Source organism: Mustela putorius, unplaced genomic scaffold (genome assembly GCF_011764305.1).
Source record: "Mustela putorius furo isolate JIRA1106 unplaced genomic scaffold, ASM1176430v1.1 tig00003859_pilon_pilon_pilon, whole genome shotgun sequence".
Taxonomy (NCBI): domain Eukaryota; kingdom Metazoa; phylum Chordata; class Mammalia; order Carnivora; family Mustelidae; genus Mustela; species Mustela putorius.
Window position 1 is genome coordinate 18158622 of NW_025422011.1, and position 24156 is coordinate 18182777.

Here is a 24156-nt window from a genome sequence, read left to right on the forward strand (position 1 = left end):
ATACTCGAAACCTACTTACCCAAGCAAAAGTCACTGAGGTCAGCAAAAGAGCATTTGAGCACAGAGTCTTTTTTATCCTCCTCAGCATTAACTGTAGGGGGAGAAAAAAAAAAAAAAAGACATCGACATTCATAGTTTTTGGAAATAAAAACATTAACATTTAGAAAAATGACTGTGACTGATGGCCAAGCATAAAGGAATATTTTAAGTTAATGAGTTGAAATTAGTTATTTAAAATTTCACTCAATAAGGGCAAGATTCATCTCTATTATATTTCAGTACCTTCATCCTCTTGAATAATTAGCCACTTTTCTTATTGGACATGGATGTAAACTCTTATTTATAATTAGTAGTGATTTCACAGTGTTACTGAAAAGAGAATCTTGGTATTTTCAAGTTATCCAGAGGAAGAAACAACCCCAAGGAATCATAAAGGAATGCATTCTCTTCAGACAAAAAAGCAACTTAGAAACAGATGGGGAAATAGAAACACACCTCATCTACTGAATGATAGGGGGCTGGGTTGTATTTTGACTCCTGGCTTTGTGAAAAGGAATTGTCTAAAAGCATAATGATGTCTCAGATGGGCAGATGTGTGCAGAAAGTGCCCAGGGCAGCCACAAAGTATCTTTAATGTGGCATCCAGCTGGAACTTCCTTGTATTTCAGCCCTTTTGTTCTAAGGCTTTCGTGCTAACATTTGATTGCTAATTGTCCAACCACATCTTTCTGGAGTCAAATCTTCACTGCTTTATTGTCAATATTACTTAAAATCTTTGGTCTTTCTTTTTAGGAAACTGAGTTTAGTACTGCTGACATACTCTCTTCAGTTACTGGTTACAGGCTCTCTCCAGAAATGATGAGACAGAAATTCAGGTAGCTGGTCCGTCTTCTCCTGCAAACAGGAAATACGAGCTCCAGGTTCCCACAAGGTTGGCTTCTTTCAAGGCAAGAAAGACGTGAAAACACAGCTAGCCAACAAATGTCTCCTGTCTGACGGGTGAAATGTTCTCCTTTCTATGCCAGCCTTCCAGCTAATGAGTTCTGTAAGGACTAATAAAATAGATGAAGGAAGGAAGGAACGGTTTGAAAACACTTATTTTTTGCAAGTTGAACAAAAAAAGCAGGAATAGCTGCTCACCTGGCTCTGCTTTGTCCGAGGAGATGAAGGTTACAGAAGTGGGAGCCTGAGACTCACTCTCGGTGGACTGAAAGAGTGAGGTAGACTGGCTCAAACTCTTTGAGTAGGCGTAGCTCTGGGCGAGGCAAGGCAGGGATCTCCTGGATGGTTTCAACGAAGTTTCCTTTGTTATCTCACTCTTGCTTACATTCATACCTGCAAATTCAAAATGGTGAGTTAAGAAGTATATACTCCGCAGAAGTCAACAAATAATTTTAATTCTTGTGGTGGCTGTTTCAGGAAAGTATTTTTGAAAAGCACCACCTAGGGGCATCTGGGTGGCTCAGTGGGTTAAAGCCTCTGCCTTTGGCTCAGGTCATGATCCCCGGGTCCTGGGATCGAGCCCGGAGTAGGGCTCTCTGCTCTGCAGGGAGCTTGCTTCCTCCTCTCTCTCTCTGCCTACCTTTCTGCCTATTTGTGATCTGTCTGTCAAATAAATAAATAAAAATCTTAAAAAAAAACAAAAACCAAAAAAACCTACCATCTAGAGACTTGAACTAATTGAGTTCGTTTTGTTCATATTTTATAAGGGAAAGTGAGAATTTTGTCAAATAGTCCAGAGGAATAAATAGCTTCTTTTCCAGTTGACCTTCCATCATTTTTTTTTTCTCACAAGAAAAATGTTTAATGTAATGATTCAAGATTCACATCATGGTAAGATATAACATTGAATACTTTCTTGTGATAAAAGTTGACCTTTTGCATTTTTTCCTATTTGACTTATCCTGCCATCTTTTTTCCTGTGCTTTCATAATTTTTAAGAATTTGTATAAAAAACAACAACAACAACAACAAGTGGTGAAATTCATTTAGGAAGTTATGAGAACAATCATTTGGATTGTCTTTGGATACATCTAACCATTTAATTCTCAAAGTGGCAAAATAAATGAAACAATACATAAACGTTCAAGTTGTTATTTACTAAATAGAGCCCTTCTTTGTACTCTATTCTTCCTTGACTTTCCAACAATCTTATAGAGCAGGCATTGTTATTTCTATTAGCTGTGGGGAGCTGAGACTTGGAGAGGAAAAGTAACATGATTTATATCACACAGATAAATAAGCAGATAAGATTTTCTATCCCAAGCTAAAACCACCACATCAGGGTGAATCTATAAATTAGTTCAAAACTCCTGAACCCTATCTCTTTTCCCCCAAACTCACAGACACTGAAATGTAAAGAACATTTAGCGAAGTCCATACCAATAGAGACTAAAACACAGAAAGAGCACAGAGATGGCCAAACTCAAAGATGGCAGATAGACAAAGTTTCCACTAGTTTCCACGAGCCTCCCTGCCCACATGCTGATTCTCTGTATTAAGGTAAATTTCTAAGGGAGTGATTGAAAAGTGAAAGGGATAGTACCAATGCATTAGTACATAGCACATTCAATTAAGGAAGCTTTTGCTTTGCAGTTACTCATTTTAATTTCAATTTTGAGACAGAGTAGAATCTGGGTCATAATAGATATGGACAAGGGGTAAAGACAGAGAAAAGGTACATTTTCATTAATTATTATATTTAGAATATAAACAAATTTAACAAAAATCCACTCAAATTGCTCATGTTAGTAATTTTTTAACTATTCAATTTTATAGTCAGTTTATAAATTGACTCAAAGTTTCTAAATAGCTCTTCAAGTAAACGGATTCAAGTAAAGACAAGCAGAGGTACAAATGTATACTGCCCATTGGAACTAATGGGAATACTGAAAAAAGAAATAACAAAACAATTTTTGAAAGAAGTTCTACTGAAACAAGATATGGTTGAAAAGAAGAAATTCAGGGCACCTGGGTGGCTCAGTGGGTTAAAGCCTCTACCTTCAGCTAAGGTCATGATCTCAGGGTCCTGGGATGGAGGGGATGGAGCCCCCATCAGGCTCTCTGCTCAGCAGGGAATCTGCTTCCCTTCCAATCTCTCTGCCTGCCTCTCTGCCTACCTATGATCTCTGTCTGTCAAATAAATGAATAAAATCTTAAAAAAAAAAGAAAAGAAATTCAGATAAACATAGGAGTGGGCTTCTATCTTTTGGTTTTATAAAACTATGTATTTTCATATCAAGTCTCATTGTATACATAGAATATGAACTAGAAAGAGATGCAAGGAAGAACTATGAATTGACTAGAAGCATAATACCCAGTCGCTTAGCTTTCTGGGACCTTGTATTGACAAGAAAATACTTCCCTGAAGAGGAATTTCCCAAGTTCCACAGAAAGCATACTGAAAACCACAAACATACCAGACAATTCCCCTTAAAGACCAACTAGTTTTTTCTATACTACATCCAAGAAATGACACAGGGCAAGTCTGTCCTAGTACATTTCTATGCCTATTAATCTTTCTTAATATGATCGATACATTCTTTTAAGAAATATCTATGTAGGATATTAAATGGTCAGTTTTCTGTTTCTGGACCCTGGTGGAGAGGAGTCTTTTACTCTGAATAAATATTTGGGGGTGGAGTGGGGGAGAGGGAAGTTGCATAGATAGAAGACAGTGATTGTTGATGACAAAGATGTTGACTGAAAGAGAAATTACCCTTGGCCCCAGAGAAATGGCTCGATGGGAACTTTATAATAATACTGTATTCACCTTAATCCACTGACACCAGCATGTAGCTTCCAAAAGGAGCAACTTCTAAATTTCCCTTTCTTACAATATTCAAACAGGAGTGAAAGTTCCAACTTTTCTTTGGGTGAAAGATGACTACTGAATCAGTAGATACTAATTTACAAACCAGCATGGGGTGAGACTAACTTAATTATGCTCACCAATGTCAGTGTTTTCTGTCATTTGATTCTTCCAGTATTCACCTAGGCAGTCAACAGACACTCACTGGGCCTGTGCTCTCTGAAGGCACTCTGCTGACACTGTGGTGAGTAAGGAAGACAATAATTCCTGGCCTCAAGGGACTTCTATTTTAGTTGAGACTCAGACACTGACCAAACAAGGAAACAAACAAAAAGAATAAGTATATACATGTAAATTGCCTGAAATACTGTGAAAATACAAGTACTTCTTTTTTTTTTTAATTTTTAAAGATTGATTTATTTTTTTCAACGTAACAGTATTCATTGTTTTTGCACCACACCCAGTGCTCCATGCAATCCATGCCCTCTCTAATACCCACCACCTGATTCCCCCAACCTCCCACCCACCTCCCCTTGAAAACCCTCGGATTGTTTTTCAGAGTCCATACAAGTACTTCTATATAATGTGACTTCCTTTAAGAAGTGGTTAGGGGCAGTTTCTCTGAGGAAGTGACATATCAGGCTGGAAAAAAAAAAAACACAAAAAACCCCTAACCATGAAGAACCTACTCTATAGAAAGATGCTTACATATGTTTGTGTTATGGTAATGTGTGTGCATGTGTGTTTGTGGGAAGTGCTTTTAAGACAAGATACAACATGTATGAAAGTCATGAGGTAGGAAGACTGCAATGTATTTAGAGAGCTGAAACAAAACCCAAAAACTGTGGCCTAGTAAGACAAAGAGGCATAAAGGAATTACTGTTGCAGTCTAGGTTGGGAAAAAATTAGCTACTGTTCTTTGAGGCATTGTTTTATTTATATATGCATTTATTTGCCCTTTATTTCTCACGGATTTATATCTTATTTTATTTCCTTGAATAATTGTGTTTGCCAAAATTCATAAAATATTTTTAAACAATGCCTACCCTACATGGGAAGGAAACTGGGAGAGGTTTAGATATTTACTTCCTCAAGTTCATCTATCTAGCAACTGGCAGAACTGAATGTTAAAGTTATAAGCTATGGGATTCCAAGCCTATGATCTTTTCAGAATACTCTATGGCTCCCCATGAGCCCCAATCCTACATGGTTCATTGCCATGGTTTCGTTTGGTATAAATACCACACACATTTTCAGCAGAGAGCTCTGAATGTAGAAACCACAGAGCTAAAGCAAACCTCAGAACCTATAATTCTATATCCACAATCTTAACAAACTGTGGAATATAATTTGTTGAAAAATGAACAAGAGCTGCTTGGTACATATTAATAGGGAATATCTACCCACACTATCTATAAAACTGTATTTCTTATGTGCATCTATAAAAGAATAGAATAATATTTAATATTTATTTATTAATAAATATCAACATTTATATAATATAAATATTATTATATTTATAAATAATATTCATATAATATAAATATTATTATATTCATAAATATTATATAATACATGTTATATAATTTATAAATTATATAAATTTCTATGAATTATATAATTATAATATAATTTGTATAATATAATTTGTATAATAAATTGTAATCTAAATTATAAATAATATTTATAAATATTTTATAATATCAATATAAAATTAATAATATCCATATAAATATTAATATTTATATGAATAATATTTAATCTGCTGTGAGTTAGCAATGTATGTAACTGAGTTATAAAACATAGGTATCAATTTTTATTTTTAAGACTGATTTGTATTCATTTTTTAAAATCATTTACATAATAATTTCAAACAATTCTTGAGTTCTTTATCTGGGCCAGGCCTTGACTCATTGTTGAGCATAACATGGTGCTCACTCACAGGGGAAGGAGATACATAAAAACAGATTTTATTCTAAAAAAACAATATGAAATACACACAGCACATTATAAAACCATCCAAGAAACACTCCTAATCCAGGTGGCAATGCCAGTGAAGTCCTGTCTATGAAGGTAATATGAGTGGATTCTTTTTGGCATATTCCTACTCCTACTTCTCTGTCTTTATTTATAATTCTTGGGTTCAATACATTTTCTTCAAAGGATTATGCACATAAGGTAGAAAACTCTCCATGAATAACATAATTGCTGAAAATATTTGTCAAATGCAACACTTAAAGAAAACTGGGGAAGAAATGTTGACGATGAAACAAATGTCCTTCCCAAAGCTCTGCATTTTCTTCCTATACATCTTCAAAGCAGTTCTCTCTCATTTTCTGAACTGTCTCCAAAGCTCTTATACAGATCATCTTTGCTAGAAACTTATACAATTTAAATAGAAAGTCTGATGTCCTAACGTTCTAAAGAGTACAAAGTGGGCACCTGGGTAGCTCAGTTGGATAAGCATCTGCCTTCAGCTCGGGTCATGGTCCCAGGGTCCTGGGATCGAGTCCCAGATTGGGTCCCAGATTGAATCCCACACTGAGTCCTGCATCGGGCTCCTTGCTCAGTGAGGAGCCTGCTTCTCCCTCTGCCTGCTACTCCCCCTGCTTGTGTACTCCCTCTCTATCTCTCTGTCTCTCAAGTAAATAAATAAAATCTTAAAAAAGAAATAGAGTACAAAATTTCTTTTCAAAGTTTCACATGAAATGCTATCCCATTCTGCTGAGCATAACTAACGGTATCTGTTCTGTGCACAGCATGATTAACATCAGCTACCTCCATAGTATAAGAGTTTATTTCTTCAACATTCTAAAGTTCCATTTTTTTCCTTGTTGGATCACCTGATACCCTTGAATAATACTTGATAACTACTCCTTTAAAGCCAATAACTAGAAAAGAGATCATAGTAACATGTCAATTCTGATAGGCATATGAAGCTCATGAGTTCAAGCATAAATCTATAACCTGCAGAATATGTGTCATTTCCTATATTTAGAATAGATTTTTCTCAAGTGACAATTAATTACTTCCAATTGTTCTAAGAGCACTTCATAAATGCAGACATATTTAAAGGGATCAAATGAAATGACCATTTCACTCGTGTATAAACAAAGGTCCCAGAGTCGCAATTGCAAATAAGATATCTTCTAGAAATGCATTCACATAAGACATCTGGCACCAAAAGAGGAAAAGTTGCCATTCAGGTACCATTTAAACTCAATGGGCTCTGAGTTGATGTAGAATTTTAATTGGAAAAACAATCCTTAGGAAATTTCAAAGAGACAAGTGGAGAGAGAGAAGAAAAAAAGATGATTTTCTTTTGTTTTAAAGATATATTTATTTATTGTAGAGAGAGAGATTTGGGGGGTAGGGAGAGGGGCAGAGGAAGAGAATCTTCAAGCAGACTCCCCTCTGAGTGCAAAGCCCTATGCAGGGCTCCATATCACAACCCATGAGATCATGACCTGAGCAGAAACCAAGGGTTGAACACTCAACCTATGGAGCCATCAAATTGCACCAAAATGGTTGGTTTTCTTAGCGCAAAACACAGATTTTCAAAAGATCTACTCTTTCAGTAAAATTTCTCCTCAAGAAAAACTAACTCATCTTAAGGTCTCATATGAAAAAAAAAATAGTTTTTATAGAACTAACTCAGAAAATTCTATCAAGTAAATTGTTAGAAGAATTTTTGGAAGATTTATAGCAAAATAATATGATATTATGACCTAATGGATTTTACATTATGTCCATAATAAGTTTTGTCCATAACAAATGTAATTGTCTGACTCTTGCTATAATCTCAAGATGAATTCTGTAGTTTAGTAAAACTTACACCTTTCTCCGAAATATTTTAGAATCGATGGCCCGAGAATGGGTACTGGTCTCAGCATGTCATTTTATTTTATAAAATCCAAATACACTTTCCTCTAATAGCAGATAAAACCAAAGCATATTTATCTAAATAGTAAGCATTGGGGAAAAAAAACAAACACACTCAGAATTTTCTTCTTCTCTTCCTTATCAAAACCACTGTAGCTTTGTTGTCTTCAAAGGAACATTTCTGATTTGTTGCTTGAGTGTGCCCTTTTTGGTGGAGGTTATTGCTAGTAATAAAAAACACCATTTACTGATTGCCTACAAAGTGTCTCTTGGCACTATAGTATGCTCTTGCATACTATATGTTATCAGTAATTCTCATACTAGTTCTGTTATGAATTCTCATCTCCACTTTACACGTGAGAATCCTGAGATGCAAAGGACCACAGTAACTTGTCTCTAGTTCCACAGGTAGGAAGTTCTGGAGCCTGGAACAAACCAGGTCCATCTGACATCGAGGCCTCCACTCTTTGCTATAAAACATAGAACTTCTTTGTTTACTCAGAAACATCTTTATTTACAATAGTTTGTTCTTCACTCATTTTTCAGTTTTACTCTCACTAGGAACAGGGAAATAAATCTATGTCTCTTGTATCAGAGTCCTCATAGAATAGGGATGGCTAACTCACAGTAATTGAAGCAAGTTATATATATATATTTAAATTTACAAAGGGGTGAGCAGAACTAAGAGAAACCAATAGATGTTGATGAAATTCTTTACAACTAACAAGGGCCAGAAGCCTTTATCACCCACAGGCCTGCTGAACAGGAACAGGAAGCAGACGTAAGAACCTGGAGATAATTATAGCTGGAGGAAAGGGAATCTGACTTGCTTTGTGCAAGACTGTGCAGGAGACAAAAGTAAACAACATACACTCAGTCTTAAATAAGAGTAATTTGTAAAATAAAAATTTATCTCATTCAATTAAAATATATTAATAAGAAGTATGAATAAGAAAAGCTCTCTAATAAGTCTACTGCAAGACAGGACACTGTAAGAAAGGCACAGAGTTAAGAAGGAGTTTATAAATTATTGAAATACATTTCAAAAGTCCTGAAGGTGACACGAGAGCCCTCATTTTTAATCTTTATCTGTGTGTAGTCTTGTCTAGAGTCTAACTTCCAAGTCGACAAGCCCACCCAAATAGGCTCATTTTCTTCACTGTAAGTCCTCTTATAAACTTATACTTTGGGACGCCTGGATGGTTCAGTTGGTTGAGTGTTCGACTCTTGATTTTGGCTCAGGTCATGATCTCAGGGTTGTGAGATCGAGCCCTGCATGGGCTCCACACTGGACAGGGAGCCTGCTTGGGGTTTTCCTTCCCCCTCCCCTCTGCACTTCACCCCACTTATGCTCTCTCTAAAACAAGAAAAAGAACAACAAAACGTACTTTGCTTTAACAGAATTTCACATTTGCATTTATGTATTTATGAGGTTGCTATTTAACAAAGAGTCTCTCTAGCTGCACAGGGAGCCCCATGAGGACAAGGACCATGCTTGCCTTGTTCATGGACACACATTCAGCACGTGGCACTGTGTCTGCAAACAGACATTTACAAAAAGAAAGACCGAAGGGTCTGTTAATGAGTTTACCAGTGAATATCTTCATGTGACAATTATTCATTCTCATAGATGTCAGATATTCCTTCTAGAAAATGGGACACAGCAGTGAACAAAGAGATAAAACTCACTGCTCCAGTAAAGATTAAAATGTCAAGAGGGCATCAAGAAATATTTATGCTTCATGAAACAGGGTTCTGAAAGTTCAATATTCATACAACCTATAACCTATAATGCTGTGTGAAATACAAGTAAGATTTTTCTCTAAATTAAATGCTTATATGGTAGTGTCATAAATATGGACGTTATTATTTTGTACACAATGATCCACACATTAGTGGAGCTATCCCAAATCCCACTCCTTCCCTGCAACGGCTATTCATTTCCTTGCTTCTCTTTTAGGACTCAAATAGATTTTCACAGCAATTGAAGCCAAGAGTAATAGAGATTCCTGGTATTTATGAAATGTGCTGTGATGAAAAGGCCTTTGTTTAGAATGCATGCGGGGGGGGGAACAAAAGCAGAAATACAAGATATACCTGCAGCTGAGGTTTTTCCCATTGTTTTGGGTGTGTGTACAGGGGTAAAACCAAACTCCTGATCTTCCTTGCGTGCCTCATGGAAGGCAATTCCAAATGAAAACAAATCTTGAGTTTGGATTAGGATATAAAATTTGAGGTTTTCTATTACTTCTGACAAGCTACAAGGTTACAATGTTTACAACCACTGCCAGCAACAATACTGCTGGTTTCTCTCTGAAGAGCTCAGAGATGGGATTGGGGTTTCCACACAACTGCATGGAGTCAGCAAGAAGACCTGGATTATACCTTATTCTTGGAGAGGGGAAGGTCTGAAGACTCCCGCTACACCTCACAGGTCCATGATGGCATTTTGAAAGACTAAACATCTGACCTCATCTGTTCCAACCACACACTGTCATTGGTGAAACCAGTAACTCAACCAGAAGCAACTGATGTGTAGTCTCTGAACCCAAACACAAGCATGACTAGTCTAACCAGCACAGCATCAGGATACAACCTGTTCTATATTTTTAGCCTGCCACGAACATTTGTAACCACAGAACTTCCCACTGCTTGAAACCTGCTGCTGTTTTTTTGTTTTGATTTGTTTTGTTTTGTTTTGTTTTACTGATGGGTTTCACCATACCGTGCCAAAGGCTGGCAATTCCCACAACTTCTTTTGAACATAGTTGGAGAATTTATAATTGAAAGCCATTTTAAAAGCTTAAGAATGGGAAAATGTAGTTATACTAGGAAAAAAAACAGGAAAATAGTATTGATTCTGGATATTTTTTTCAGTGAGTTTAGGATGAGAAAATCTAAGCTACTAGTATTATGGTGTTTTTTTTTTAAAGTCCATTTTAAAAGATAAAGGATAAATAATAATGGCAGTAAGTATTATTGTCAGTATTAATTATCATGTTTAATTATTATGTTGGCTAATAATGAATTTACCACCAATTATTTACAACCTACTCTGCTCAGTAATAGTCACATTACAGAAAGTCAGAATTTAAGCTGTAATTTAATATCATTTGACTTTCAATTTTTAAAAAAATTATATTTTAAAAATCATGGGTTTTATTCACAGGAAGATGATGCTATTTTTGCAGAGTTTTGAGTTCAATAAAACCTAAGCTGCTTTTTTCCAAATACTTTTTATTTTCATTATAAAACCTATATGTATTTTTAGGGATAAACCAAGTGCTTATTTTCTTTCTTTTCTTCATCTACTTTTTTAAAAATATCCATGGATAAAGTCAACATTTCTAGTGTTAAGTTTTTTGAGTTTTGACACAAACAGACATTCTTACAACAATTTCATTGACAGGATACACAAAAATTACAACACTTTAATCAATTCTCTAGTCCCATCCATTTGTGCTTAGTGTCCTCCATTACCCAGCTTCAACAATGAATGATCTGTTCTTTTTACCTCTATTTTTTGCCATTTCCAGAAAGCCATATGAATAGAATCATACACTGTATAACTTCTAAGATTAGGTTCTTTCACTTAACAAAATGCATGTGAGAATCATCAATTTTTATAAGCATCAAAACTTTGTTCCTTTAAATACTAAGTAGTAACTTCATTGTGAGGATGTCCTACAATTTGTTATCTATTCATCTATATCTATCTATCTATCTATCTATCTATCTATATATATATATTTTTTTTTGGTGAAGCCTGTTCAGATATTGTCCCTTTTTTTTAAAACTGCATTTTTGTCTTATTATTAAGTTTTGAGAATCTTTTCTACTTTCTGGATATAAATCCTTCATTTGATATGTGATATGCAAGTATTTTATATCTGTCTGTGGTTTTGTTTTGTCTTGTTTTGTTTCCTTAATAGTGCCCTTTGCAAAGTTTTTATTTGCAATGAAGTTAAATTTTATGAATCCTGTTTTTGGTGCTATGTCTAAAAAATCATTGCCTATCCCCAGGTTATGAACATTTTATTATAGGCTTTTATACTTTCATATTTGACATGCAGGTCCATTATATATTTTAAGTTAGTTTTTTATATACAGTGTGAGGTATAAAACAATAATCATTTTTGGCATATGGCTCTCTAATAGTCAACTATTCCTTAAAGGACTGTCTATTCTCCATTCAACTGTCTTTGCACTTTAATCAAAAATCAGTTGTCCATACTTATTAGGTTGCTTTCTAGATTTTCTATTCTGTTTTTAATTATGTGTCTATTCCTTCACCCACACCATTTTGTCTTAACTACTCTAGCCTCATAGTGTATCTTAAAAACAGACAGTGCTAGTCCTCCCACTTTGTTCTTTTTTTAAATTGCCTTGGTTATTTGAGTTATTTTACCTTACCTTATACACTTTGGAATCAGCTTATTTATAAATGATAATTGACTTATCTATAATTGTGATATTACAATTGAGATTGAATTAAATCTCTATATCACTTTGGGAAGTATTAATATCCTAACTATATCAAGTTTTCCAGTCCATGAAGCCAGTCTGATGATTTCTTGAGATTTTTTCTTTGAGTTCATCATATTTTTTTGGCTTTCTCCATAAAAATCCTGCACAAATTTTATTAGACTTAAAGCTAACAATGTCATTTTGTTGGAGCTTTTTTAAAAAGGTAATATCTTTTTAAATTTCAGTTTTCCAGTTTTCAACTGTGCATTGCTAATGTATAGAAGTGCAATTGATTTTTGTTTATTGATACTGTATTCTGTGAACTTGCAAACTTGCTTAGTAGTTCCAGGAAAAATTTTACAGATTCTTTGGAATTTTCTACATAGAGAAGCACATTGTCTGCAAATAAGAGTAGTTTAATTTCTTATTTTCCAACTGAATAATTTTTCTTTTTCTATTCTCATTTTACTTTATAGTACTTCCAATGCAAATATCAAGTAGGAGAGGTCAAAGTAGACAATCTTGCTTATTCTCAATTTTAGAGGGAAAATAGACTTTCATGGTTAAGCACAATGTTAGATGTATTAAGTGTTCTATAAATGCCCTATATCAAATGGAGGACATTTCTTTCTATTCCTAGGTTGCTGAAGTTTTTAACAACATAGATGTCGAATTATATTTTCTGTGCCTGTTGATATATCAGGTAGTTTTCCTGTCGAGTGTGTTAGTTTGGGAAATTACACTGATGAATTTTTGATTGTTGAACCAGCCTTGCATTCCTTTGTGACAGGTGTTATATTTAATTCTCAAATAATCCTGAAAGAAAGCTTTAATTATACATATTTAAAATAAGACAACTAAGATTAATTAAAGACACTTATAAAAGACATTCAGCGCCTTAACTGCCAAATCTATGAATTGAATTCAAGTCCATAGGATACCCTAGCTATGTTCCTTTTACTGTAGCATAATAGCTTTCATATGTGCAAGAAGAAATATTATTGATGGGCTCCAGGGCCATGAAGCATCTCCCTTTCTATACTCCACTTCCAAGGTAAAGAGGTCCTGGTAGGGTTTTAGGAAATGGACACTTTTGTTGTTGCTCTCAACAACAAAACAGTGGGTATACTGACAGAAAAGATTATATTGTACTGCAATGTATAATCTCTCCTGGTCTTGTCTAATTCTCTCTCTCATGTGTTGGGACTTGAAAAAGTGAAACAATAACAGGATAGGTAGGGCCTATGCAGCTAAGCTTTTGCATGGTGGTTTAACCAGTTGAGATTACACTTTAGGAATATTTTCATTTTCCTTCAAGATTTCCTTGTGTTTATGAAGGCTTTGAAAGGATGTAACATTAAGTTTCAAATTAGATATAGGTGAAGAAGAAACACACCAAGGATGCCATTATGTCTGCTGTTATGTTCTATCTTAAAGCAGAGCCTGGTTTAGCAAAGCCAGTAATTTTATATAGGATTCTGAGCCAAGGCCCTAGTCAGAAAAATAAAAACAATTGGTTTTTCCTGAATGTGTTTGTGTCTACTCTGCATATCTTTCTCATGAATCTATTTTAAGTTTTGAAAATAATCATCCTGGGTTTCACTAAATCTCTGCCTTAACACAGGAAATACTTACAAATCCCCAGGAATACTGTGCTTATAGATAGATAGATAGATCGATAGATATAGATATAGATAGTCTAGTTACACAGCATTGGAACACATCTACTGAATAGAAATATCAACATTCAAATACAGGCTAAGAGAAAACAAAAACCTGTTTTAATAAATGTTATTTAGGGCAGAGAAGGAGAATAGAGTTTGGATGATTTTATGATATATATCAAGAATATAACTAAAGTATTTAGAGCAACACCACTTGCTATGTAAAGTGGACGTTAATAAGAAAAACATTGTCAGTCTACAGAAAATTGATGCTGAGCACTTTAATCATTCCATCTAAGCTGAAAACAGTAAAAAAAAAAAAAAAAAAAAAGAATAAGAAGAAGAAACCTCTTACTTCTGTCAAAGTCTAATGTCAAAAACTTCAAAGGAGTTTCATTGCCTTCTAATTCTCTTTCAAAGCTCTCTGAATATAAATGTTCTGATCTTGTCACCGCATAATACAGAACATATTTAAATTGACAGACTGACATTATAGAAAAGAATTTCGAAATCATTGACATTGTGGAGAGATTTAGTGCCCAGTTCAAAGATAAAAGAAAACAAAACATGTGCCTGGATTTATTTTACTGGTTTTTCAAGAAATCACTGGTCCTTGATAGGTTTTTTCTCTCCACAGTGACACACAGAAAAGCAACAAAATGATTAGGACTTTTCTAATCCTTAAAAAAGAAAGATGGACTGATGAACGAAGAAGTGCTACATTTTGCAATGAGAACCATGGGAAAGAAATGCAAAGTCAGATGGGAAAGATAGGAGCCCACCAGCTATTTTGTGTCTGTTAGCAGACGCTGTAGGCACAGTTTCTCACTGAGATATCCATTTTCCATGGTTACTTTCTTTTTAGCTTACGGACTGGATTACAAGTCCTTTGCAGTCAAAGAGGCAACAGTGGGCAAACAGATGGCACGGGAATTAGTATAGGTTCCAAGCACAGTTGAGGGTATAGCACTGAAACTGAATGTAGCATCTTCTGTTAGGCTTGACAAGAATTTCTGTGTACACACTGTTATTTGAATGAATAAGTTTAGATGGGACTCTGATTCAAAGGGAATACCATCCTCTGAAATTCCTAATCAGGTCTGCCACATTCTTTCCATATGCCAATTGGTACAATGGTGGTAGAGCAGATCTAAGAATATTCAGGAGCTTCTAAAGAAATTCTAGGTAGGCCTAAGGATATACAGGACTTAAAGTTTCTCACATGCACTCTCAAACAGACGCACACACAGCAGTCTGGCTCTGCCTGGGTACCTATGGTCACTTCTTCAACAGCCAATCCTGTGAGCTGGAGATGGAGACGTGGTGGTTTTAGGATAGATAAAGAAACCAGTCACTCCTAAATCCTAACCACTTTTCTCCTAATCAAGACAAATAAATTGACCAAACCAAAGACAATTCTGAGGAAGAATACTGCATGTTATTAAACGAAACAAAACAAAACAAACCCCCCAAATCATTGTTTTGCTCCCCTATTATATTTGGATTAACTTCTACAATCTGGACAATTCCAATTCCAAAATTATAACATGCTATGGTTTTTAGTAGTTAAGTTTTGCGTTCTGTTTCTAAGAGAAATCTCAAGGCCTTTATTTAGTTCAAATTTTATTCTACTTATTCTCATCTGTACTTTATTTAACCTCTTTTCAATTTCTTAAATCTGTCACTGTGGAGCTGCCAATAAATGCAAGAAGACTATAAACTCAGTGGCATATTTTTATAGACTTGGGCAGGATCCCTTGTGTGTAAATTCTCTCCACCAATCCAATCCCTTTGTTCTGTTTTTGGGGAAAAGAAAAAAAAAGACAATTCAAAGATAAAAGCAATGAAAACAGTTCATAAGTAGAGTTTATGACATTAGTGCTTTGGGGGTCAAGTACAACACCCTTCCTAAAGTAAGAAGTTTGTTTCACAATTAAATGTATTCCAAATAAAAAATTAAATTGGTTCTCTGGCATATTAAATCAGACTGAAATTTATGATATTTATATATATAGGTTAGAATAGTAAGATTTTTCTACAAGCATGACAGAATTATTATACTGAAATAGAAAACTTAGACAATTACAGGGAAATGTATTTAAGCCATATTCAGAACATAGTTTTCCAAAAACTGCATGGCATATTTGCCTTCAAATATTCTTATTTAGGGATTTAAAAAATTCATCATACAGACAATCTAATGATTATCTTTGGTTAAAAAAAAAGAAGTAATTTCTTAAATACCCATGGGAAAGGCATTCAGAGATACCAGGATGACAATTTGAAAATGTGGGTCATTAAGCCAGGCAAAGCTCCCTTCATTTCCTCCTTCTGCTTTAATGAGCAGTATGGCAACTCAGTGCCAAGGAAGGGCTCAGTACCGCTGAGTAAATATAGCTCATGGCTGCCATGGGATTGTCGGATGAAGTAAGAGCATTCTCGCCATTCCCACTGAAAGGCACATATGTAAAATATTCTGTGCCTTGTGAATCTTTTTAGAAAGGATCTCTGGCTTCTGAAAAAAAAAATGTTGATTGTCTAGAACACTCATTCCCGGAAATACATGGAGATTTTTTCTGACTCCATTTATGACTTTAAAGATTAATAAGGAATTAAGTGGGAGCAGGTATTTAATTCAGAGTAAAGGGGACTAAGAGGAATGTGGCTGTGTCACATTCCTATAGTTTAATATACTCAATAATGCATCCACAAATATCCATACCCTCAGAAACCTTTCTTTATTCTGCCCTTAAAATGTCTTTCTTTTGAATTTTAATAGCAGCTATTCTGCTTAACTAATAATGGTAGTTTTTATTTACATTACAATTTTTGTCAGTAAGATATATTTTTACCATTTGGTCTCAGTCCTTTGAGGTTAGGGATCAAGATTCTTGCTCATTTCCTCCACAGGAGCTTGCTCATGGGACCACTGGAAGCACCATGTAGCTTGCACTACAGCAGGGGCCAGCCATGATCCTTAAAATATACTTTCAAGACTAAAAATCCTAAAATAACTATCAGAGTATTAAATCAAGAGCAATATTCCTTCACTATACTCCAGTTTAAGGGGTTAAGTATTTTACTTCTTAAAAACATATATGCATAGAGATTAATATTCATGTATTATTTTTATGATTTTGATGTGTTATTTATAAAAAAAAAATCTTTTATTTGACTTTCTTGTTTAAATTTAGTTATTAGTATTATAGTGATTACATTTCTTAAGGTCTTTTTGTAGGCCAGACATAGTGCTAAACCATTTATGTACAGTATTTCTGATCCAATAAAATGTTTCATATCCTCATCTAACATGTGGCTGAAAATATAGGCTCAGATGGCCTAATTAAATTGCTTGAGGTCATATAAAGAGCTGAACTTGTATTCAAATCCAGATTTGTACTTTTCCAAATCCTATGTTATTTTCACTATAGCTTTCTTATCTCTCTATAAATATTTAACATTTAAAAATTATAATGTGCTTAATTTAAGGAATGATCAGTATGTAACTGTATGTATTTGTTGTTGGAGGTCACATTAAAATTAACAAACATAACTCCAATTTTATGCCATTAATTTTCCAATTAATACTCCTTTAATTTTCAGAATCAACCTCACACAATAAGTGTCCACTTCACGGGTCCTACCTTGAAAAGTCACAAGGATAATGGAAGATGTAGTTATAATACTTAATCTTAGACTCTATGAAGGAGGAAGGACAAGTCTAAATGCAATCTTTACATGCAAATGTGTTAAAACTCATAAAACTAATTGTACCCATAATACAGAATTTGTAAGGTTACAAATAATGAAGAACAGGAGAAAGGCAAAAAACAGGTGTTGCTTTCTTGGTTTGAGCAAATGAACAAAGACACTAAGAAGATGAGACACAAAGACACTAAGTGAGATGAGTAGAGAAGTATTCATTAAGTGCATACAAACACGCTAGCACATCATTCGGAGATCGTACTGGCTAACATTTGTGAACATATCCCTGAGTGTTTTGACTTGAATCATTAAAAGACAGTACTTGGTGAAATGCAAAATTGCATCAGGATGATCAATTTATTTTTGAAACTCCATGATAACTTTTTTTAAAATAAGGTGTACTACTATCCAACCTAATATTCACTCTGATTGACATATCTCTAAAAGGAATATAGGTTTAACTTATGTAATTATTGCAAAAGTGTAAATGATAAACACTTTTCTCACACCGGCAAAATGCTCAACTCGGTAATCTAATTAGTCTTTCCAAAAAATGTTTTAAATTAAGATTTTATTTATTTATTAGAGAGAGAGAGTGAGAGAGCACGAGCAGAGCGAGGGGAAGAAAGAGAAGCAGACGCCGCACTGAGCTGGAAGCCTGATTTGAGGCTTGATCCTGAGACTCGGGGACCATGACCAGAACTAACACTTAACCGATTGAGCCAATCAGATGCCCCTAATCTAGTTTAAACATTTTATTAAAATAACGTCTCCTTCTCTGGATTACAATAGTGATTACATCACTATTCTCTGTTAGACCATAAACTACTTGCAGTCAAGATCAGCAACTAATTTATCTTTACATCTTCCAAGCCACAGGACACCATACTCTGCATATTTTGCAGAGCGAGCAGATGACTGAATGAAAGAATGAAACATTTCAGTCCTCAGATCAAGCTGAGCTTGTTTTCCATGCATCAAGTTTTACAAACGGATGTTTCTATTTCCATTAAAGATAAAAGACTTTTCTACTTCTTCCACTCTAGAAAATTACTGTAATTTAAGCCAATAGATTAATCCCAGTACTGGACAAAGCCTCTGTCAGAGATTCAGGAATCTCAGATCCCAGGACAGAGAGACGAAGCTGCTCTGACAACCAGCAGGATCCTTAATACATGGAGCATTGATCCTCCAAACAATGGAAATTTCTACTGCTTCTGCTCTAACACCAAACTCAGCAATTCTGCTCAGATTGTCATTCAGGGCTTTAAAACTGTTGGTGGCTCCCCCTAGGCAGCCTGCTCCACATTCAGACAGTTCCAGCTGTTAAGACCTTCTTTTTGTATAGCTGAAATTTGCCTTTGTATGGTTCCCAACATTGGTCCTTGTTCTGCCTTTCAGAAAACTGAAAATTAAATGCAGTCTTTCTTCCATATGACAGCTCTTCAAATATTTGCACACATCTATTACTTCCCCTTTAAGTCCTTTCTTCTCTCAACTAAAGATCAGGTTTCTACAACTGGCTTGTGGGATATTGCCAAACCACATCATCTCCCTTCAATTCTCACAAAGGTGATGAGTCTGGATTCAATTCAGAATAACCTCTTGACCTGCGCTCAGTTCCACTGTGTTCTAGTTGGCCCATTTCATCAGCTCTTGATATTATAAAAGAAGGACATTATCTGCAGCTACTTAAGACATATTTTCTCAGTTATATGAGGTTTCCTTTCTTATGACCTTTTCACATATAGGCATGTAACTCCATTGTAATTAAATAAATCTCCCTGTAATCATTTGATTCTTGTCTAAATACCTACTATACGGTGAGTCCCCAGAAGGCAGGACATATGGCTTTTCACAGGTACACTGTGAGACTACCACTGAGGCCACCACAATGCATGGCACATAATAGACACTCAGTAAGTTTGCCCTCTAAGTATGGAATACACAGAAGATAGAGCAGTACCTGAATACTCAATATTAGGGCTTACCTTTATGTACATTTATAAATGTCAAAAGCATTTTTTTTCTTTACAGTTCATTTGAGGAATCGATGATATATTCCTCATATAATCATAATATTGAATGAGACAGGATCAAGAAAAAGAACTCTGCATCAGAAGGTTTACAACCATAAAGAAAATTACTATGGCATTGATCCCTATCACTGAGACACAGTCATTTAATTACTCAACCACATTAACCATCAGCCATATGGCTGCCTTGTCTCTAAGGGTATCGTATCATCCCTTTTACCACATCATTTTGCTGGAAGCAAAAGGAGAACAACACATCACTTAAATTGCTATCCTTCTCACACAATTTAATACTCCTGCAAAGGCACAAACAGAGACAAGACAATTAGAGGGGAATAATCTGCTGTGGGAAAAATAGATGATATTCATTGCTTTCGTGGTAATTTCTATCTCCATGAAAATGAGAGATATCATGTTATTTCATTACAAATATCTCAGTACTTAAATTCACAATATACATACAAGGCAAACGGCATGTACTGGCATGAACTCATATAATTTTTGTCCCTCAAAAGTCAGGTCATTAAACAATAGACAGTTGGGGAGCTGAGGTCCAGTGTTAAAAACTGGGTGAATAAATAATTACACGTGCATTCTTCAATGCTTTGTTAGCTGACTCCAAGCCAAAAGCATCTCTTTTCTTTTATTTTCCAATAAAACATTCCATTACCAAGTACATGCCATTTCAGTATTTCCACGTTTGTTGAACTATGTGCCATATATAGTCTCAGATCTAGGAAGAAATGCTGAGTTAGGCAAAAGGAAGCAATGATGTGTACGAGAACTTACACTTGCTAGGATGTGAGACATGCTTTGGTAGGGAAAGTGCCCAAAGCCCCTGCCGCGTGTAGGAGGGGCTTCTTACCAAAACTTAAAGTGGGAGTGGGGAGCAATTAAGACCGTCCAGAGGAAGAGATTTCTAAGCTGTACCTGAAGAATTAGATAAAACGGGAGCACAGAACTTTCTAGAGAGAAATAACATCATGTAAAAACATCGGGACGTGAGGGAAAAGTTTGGTGTTACTGGTGAACAGAGCAAAAAGTGATACAGAATGGGGAGGGATGGGGAGGAAAGCAGGGATCAGCTCTTGCATGGCCTGGCATGGCCTGTTGAGAAGTTTATTCTTCATTTTAAGGGGATAGGGAGCCACTGAAAGCTTTCAGCTGCAGAGTGACACAGGCTAATTTGTCTTCTCAGCATGCAGAATGTATGTGAGTTGGATACAAGGTAAGTCATGGCAACAAAAGAACAGGCTGCTTCAGTTAGCCAAGGGAGAACATATGGTGGCCTTCAGCTAAGACTGTAGCTGTGGGACAAGAGAAAAGTAGACAGAGTCAAGAGAAGCTTAGGAAGTTAGCATTCACAGGTCATGGAGTTTGAGTGAAAATATTCATTTGATACTAAATATGAAGGAACACTGTCATCAACAGAGTATATTCCAATAGCATAGATGCAGAAGGATAACAGACGTTAGCTCCAAGTGGAGACAGCAACAGTAGTAGAAGAAAAAAAAGTGTCATTTAAATTAGGTCTTAAAGAATGTGATTTTCAGAGGGCAAAGCTGGGTGTATAAAATAGAACAAATTCACCAAGGCATAGGGGTAGACAAGTTTGTTATATATTCAGAGAACAACTTGGAACACTCAATTAGAGAAATGTTTGCTTTGTTTTCCTGATCAATGTACATGTTAGAAGTTGGACTCATATAAGTTCATATAAGCTTTTTTCTAATTCATATATATATATGAATTATATGTGTGTGTATATATATATAGTGTATATAGTTCTATGGAAATAAATCAGTTTAATAAAATAAGTGAGTTAATCTTCTATTTTCTAATATAAAAGCAAGTTAAACCAAGTCTTGATTTCTATAAAACATACATAGTCATTTTTGTAGTAAATCATACACTTGAAGGGAAAGAGTAAGCATATTTCGTATGAATGCAACAACTCAAGACACTGACATACGTCAGCCACACACACGCCTGTCACCAACCCACCAATACCAATTCCCACCCCAATACACAATCTCTCTCTCTCTCTCTCTCTCACACACACACACACACACACACACACACAGAACACAGGCATTTTACTCTGGGCTGGCTTAATGTTTCATCTCCTGCAAAAAAGTACCACCTAAGAGTTAACAATTGGTCATATACCTAGTCTTTGCCAGTATGATCAATAGGGCCACATAGACTCCCAAATCTTTCTTTCTCTGTCTAATTCATGTAAAACACTAACTACACCAACAAAGTTTTCTAAGAATCTCGTGGTTTTCTCTGAAAATTCTATCAAAAGAAAAAATGGGACTCCTGTGGAATTCTTATAAGAATTCCGTATTAAAAGTTGCATTCAAAGGTTTATCAGCAAAGGCCATGAGAGATGAAATATAGTCACCAGGAGGAGTCCGTGTTTGATCCTACTTATTAAATATGCCATTTTTAGGCTTGGAATGCAAAAATGCCACTTTCAAATATAGCACTTAGAAGAAAATGAAAAAAAGAACACCTTTAGAAATTGCAGTTTGAGGAAACCCTTTAGATAGCTGATGTAATTTAGTGTGAGGTCTACTTAAGTATATTTAAATGCAGTCTCTTCAGCTTTTCTCCAAGTCTCTCAGAAAGGAATATAGAATCTGAATTTTTAATATACACATTTGTGTTCCTAAGTGTGAAAAGTACCGATATAATGTAACTGCGCATTTAATGGACAAAGTGATCGTCAGAGACTGTAAATGACTTGCTTGAAGTTGCAGGAGTAGTTCTTACCCATGCTAGGACTTGTCTCAAAACTCAAGAAAGACAAACACCACAGAATTTCACTCATATGTGGAATTTAAGAAACAAAACAAGTGGGAATGGGGTGGGGGGAGAAAGAGAAAAAGGCAAACCAAAAACAGACTCTTAACTGCAGAGAGCAAAATGGTTACCAGAAGGGAGGTGGGTGGGGAGACGGGTAGAACAGGTGATGGCGATAAAGGAGTGCACTTGAGATGAGCTCCGAGTGTTGCATAGAAGTGTTGAATCACGAACTTATATACTTGAAACTAATATTAAACTGGATGCTAACTGGAATTCAAATAAAAACTTTAAAAAACTTTTGTGCCAGAATCATTTGGTCTCAATCATTAGCACAGATGTATGGCACGAACAGAGGGTGATCACACTCTCTCTTCACCATCTGATAGACTGACCTATAAAGAATGTGTACAGACTTGGCCGCTAATATCCTGAGAGTCAGTGTCTTCCCAATGGTTTTTCATTCATGTTTGGTTATTGAGTTTTGTCAGCAAATATAGTAACATGTAAAGGTAAAGAACTAATGAAATGAACACACAAACATTTATAATTTCTTTATCAATAAGAAGACATACTTCCTTTCTATTTTCCTTATCAGAACCTTCAAGAAAATAATCCCAAGAACAGAACTGGTGACAAATTCAGAAAAGATCCGGGCAGTATTGTGACATCATCCAAATGTGATGAAGGAGAATTCCACAAATGGCTTATTTCAAGCATCAGAACTTTGTTGATGAGGCAGGTGGTAACATAAAGCAAGTAACATTTTTACAATTAAATTCTTCTCATCTTTTTTTCACTTTGTAGATTATTTTTCCCCACAGGAAGAGTAAAAACCTATACGGCATCCATGATGGGAAGAAAAAACTAACATTTTTTGAATACCCACTGCGAGGTAAACACTTACATTGGAAACTGCCCCTAATAACTTTAGATTTTGCCCTCTACCCATACACATACACTAAGTACTTATTAGTCAAATTAGTCACTGGCTATTAGCAAATCTACCAAGAATTAGCAATGTGATTTCAAAACTTAATTCTACTGTACAATTTTATGGTTTACCTTTAAGTATCTCAACTTTTGTGGTATTTCTATAAAATCACTGTTTCCCCATGTAGCTGTCTCATCACAACACTGATAATGGTTATGTTATTATAATTATTGCCTTACATAAATGAGTCTCCCTCTAACCCCTTACTAAATTGGAAGTATCATACGGAAGAGCAAGCCAAAAACAAAGTTTTAACTGAGTAACGGTAACAAGTGCTCCAGTTATTACTGCCACTACACTGCCAGATTTTTCCATAACAGTCTAGGAACTTTGTTTCCATTAATTCTATGCAACATTTTTTTTCTCTTTTTTAAAGATTTATTTATTTGACAGAGAGACACAGAGACAGAGCTTGAGCAGGGAGGGGAGGAGGCAGAGGGAGAGGGAGAAGCAGGCTTCTGGCTGAGCAGGCAGAGGAGTTGGAGGGCTGGATCCTAGGACCCTGAGATCATCACCTGAGCTGAAGGCAGATGCTTAACTGACTGAGCCACCCAGGCACCCCTATTTTTTCTTTAAATAAAATCATATGCAGGGAGAGGTTTAGTCAGTAAGAGCAGCAATTACTCTACAAATCAGACAGGGAATAAATTTGTCTTGGGAAACCGTAGTTTCCAAAGTGTTTAGGCACTAACACGAAGTTGGCCTCACAAGGTATGTAAGCCCAGTGTTCTTGCATACAGAGTTTAACAAAACGAAGCTCAAGCCCATCACCTAGGGTCACCTGGACAA

At 35.5% G+C, this 24156-nt stretch overlaps 1 protein-coding gene across 2 annotated transcripts in view; it reads right to left on the bottom strand.

Moving 5' to 3' along the window:
* The window catches only part of ANO3 (anoctamin 3), a 412327-nt gene that overhangs the window by 185994 nt on the left and 202177 nt on the right, over nt 1-24156 (bottom strand). For both annotated transcript variants that reach the window (XM_004755876.3, XM_004755877.3), the window contains 2 exons: nt 1141-1335; nt 20-91 (listed from right to left, as the gene is read on the bottom strand). In XM_004755876.3, the coding sequence (XP_004755933.1) occupies nt 20-91; nt 1141-1335 (267 nt within the window). The remainder of the gene's footprint in view (nt 1-19; nt 92-1140; nt 1336-24156) is intronic.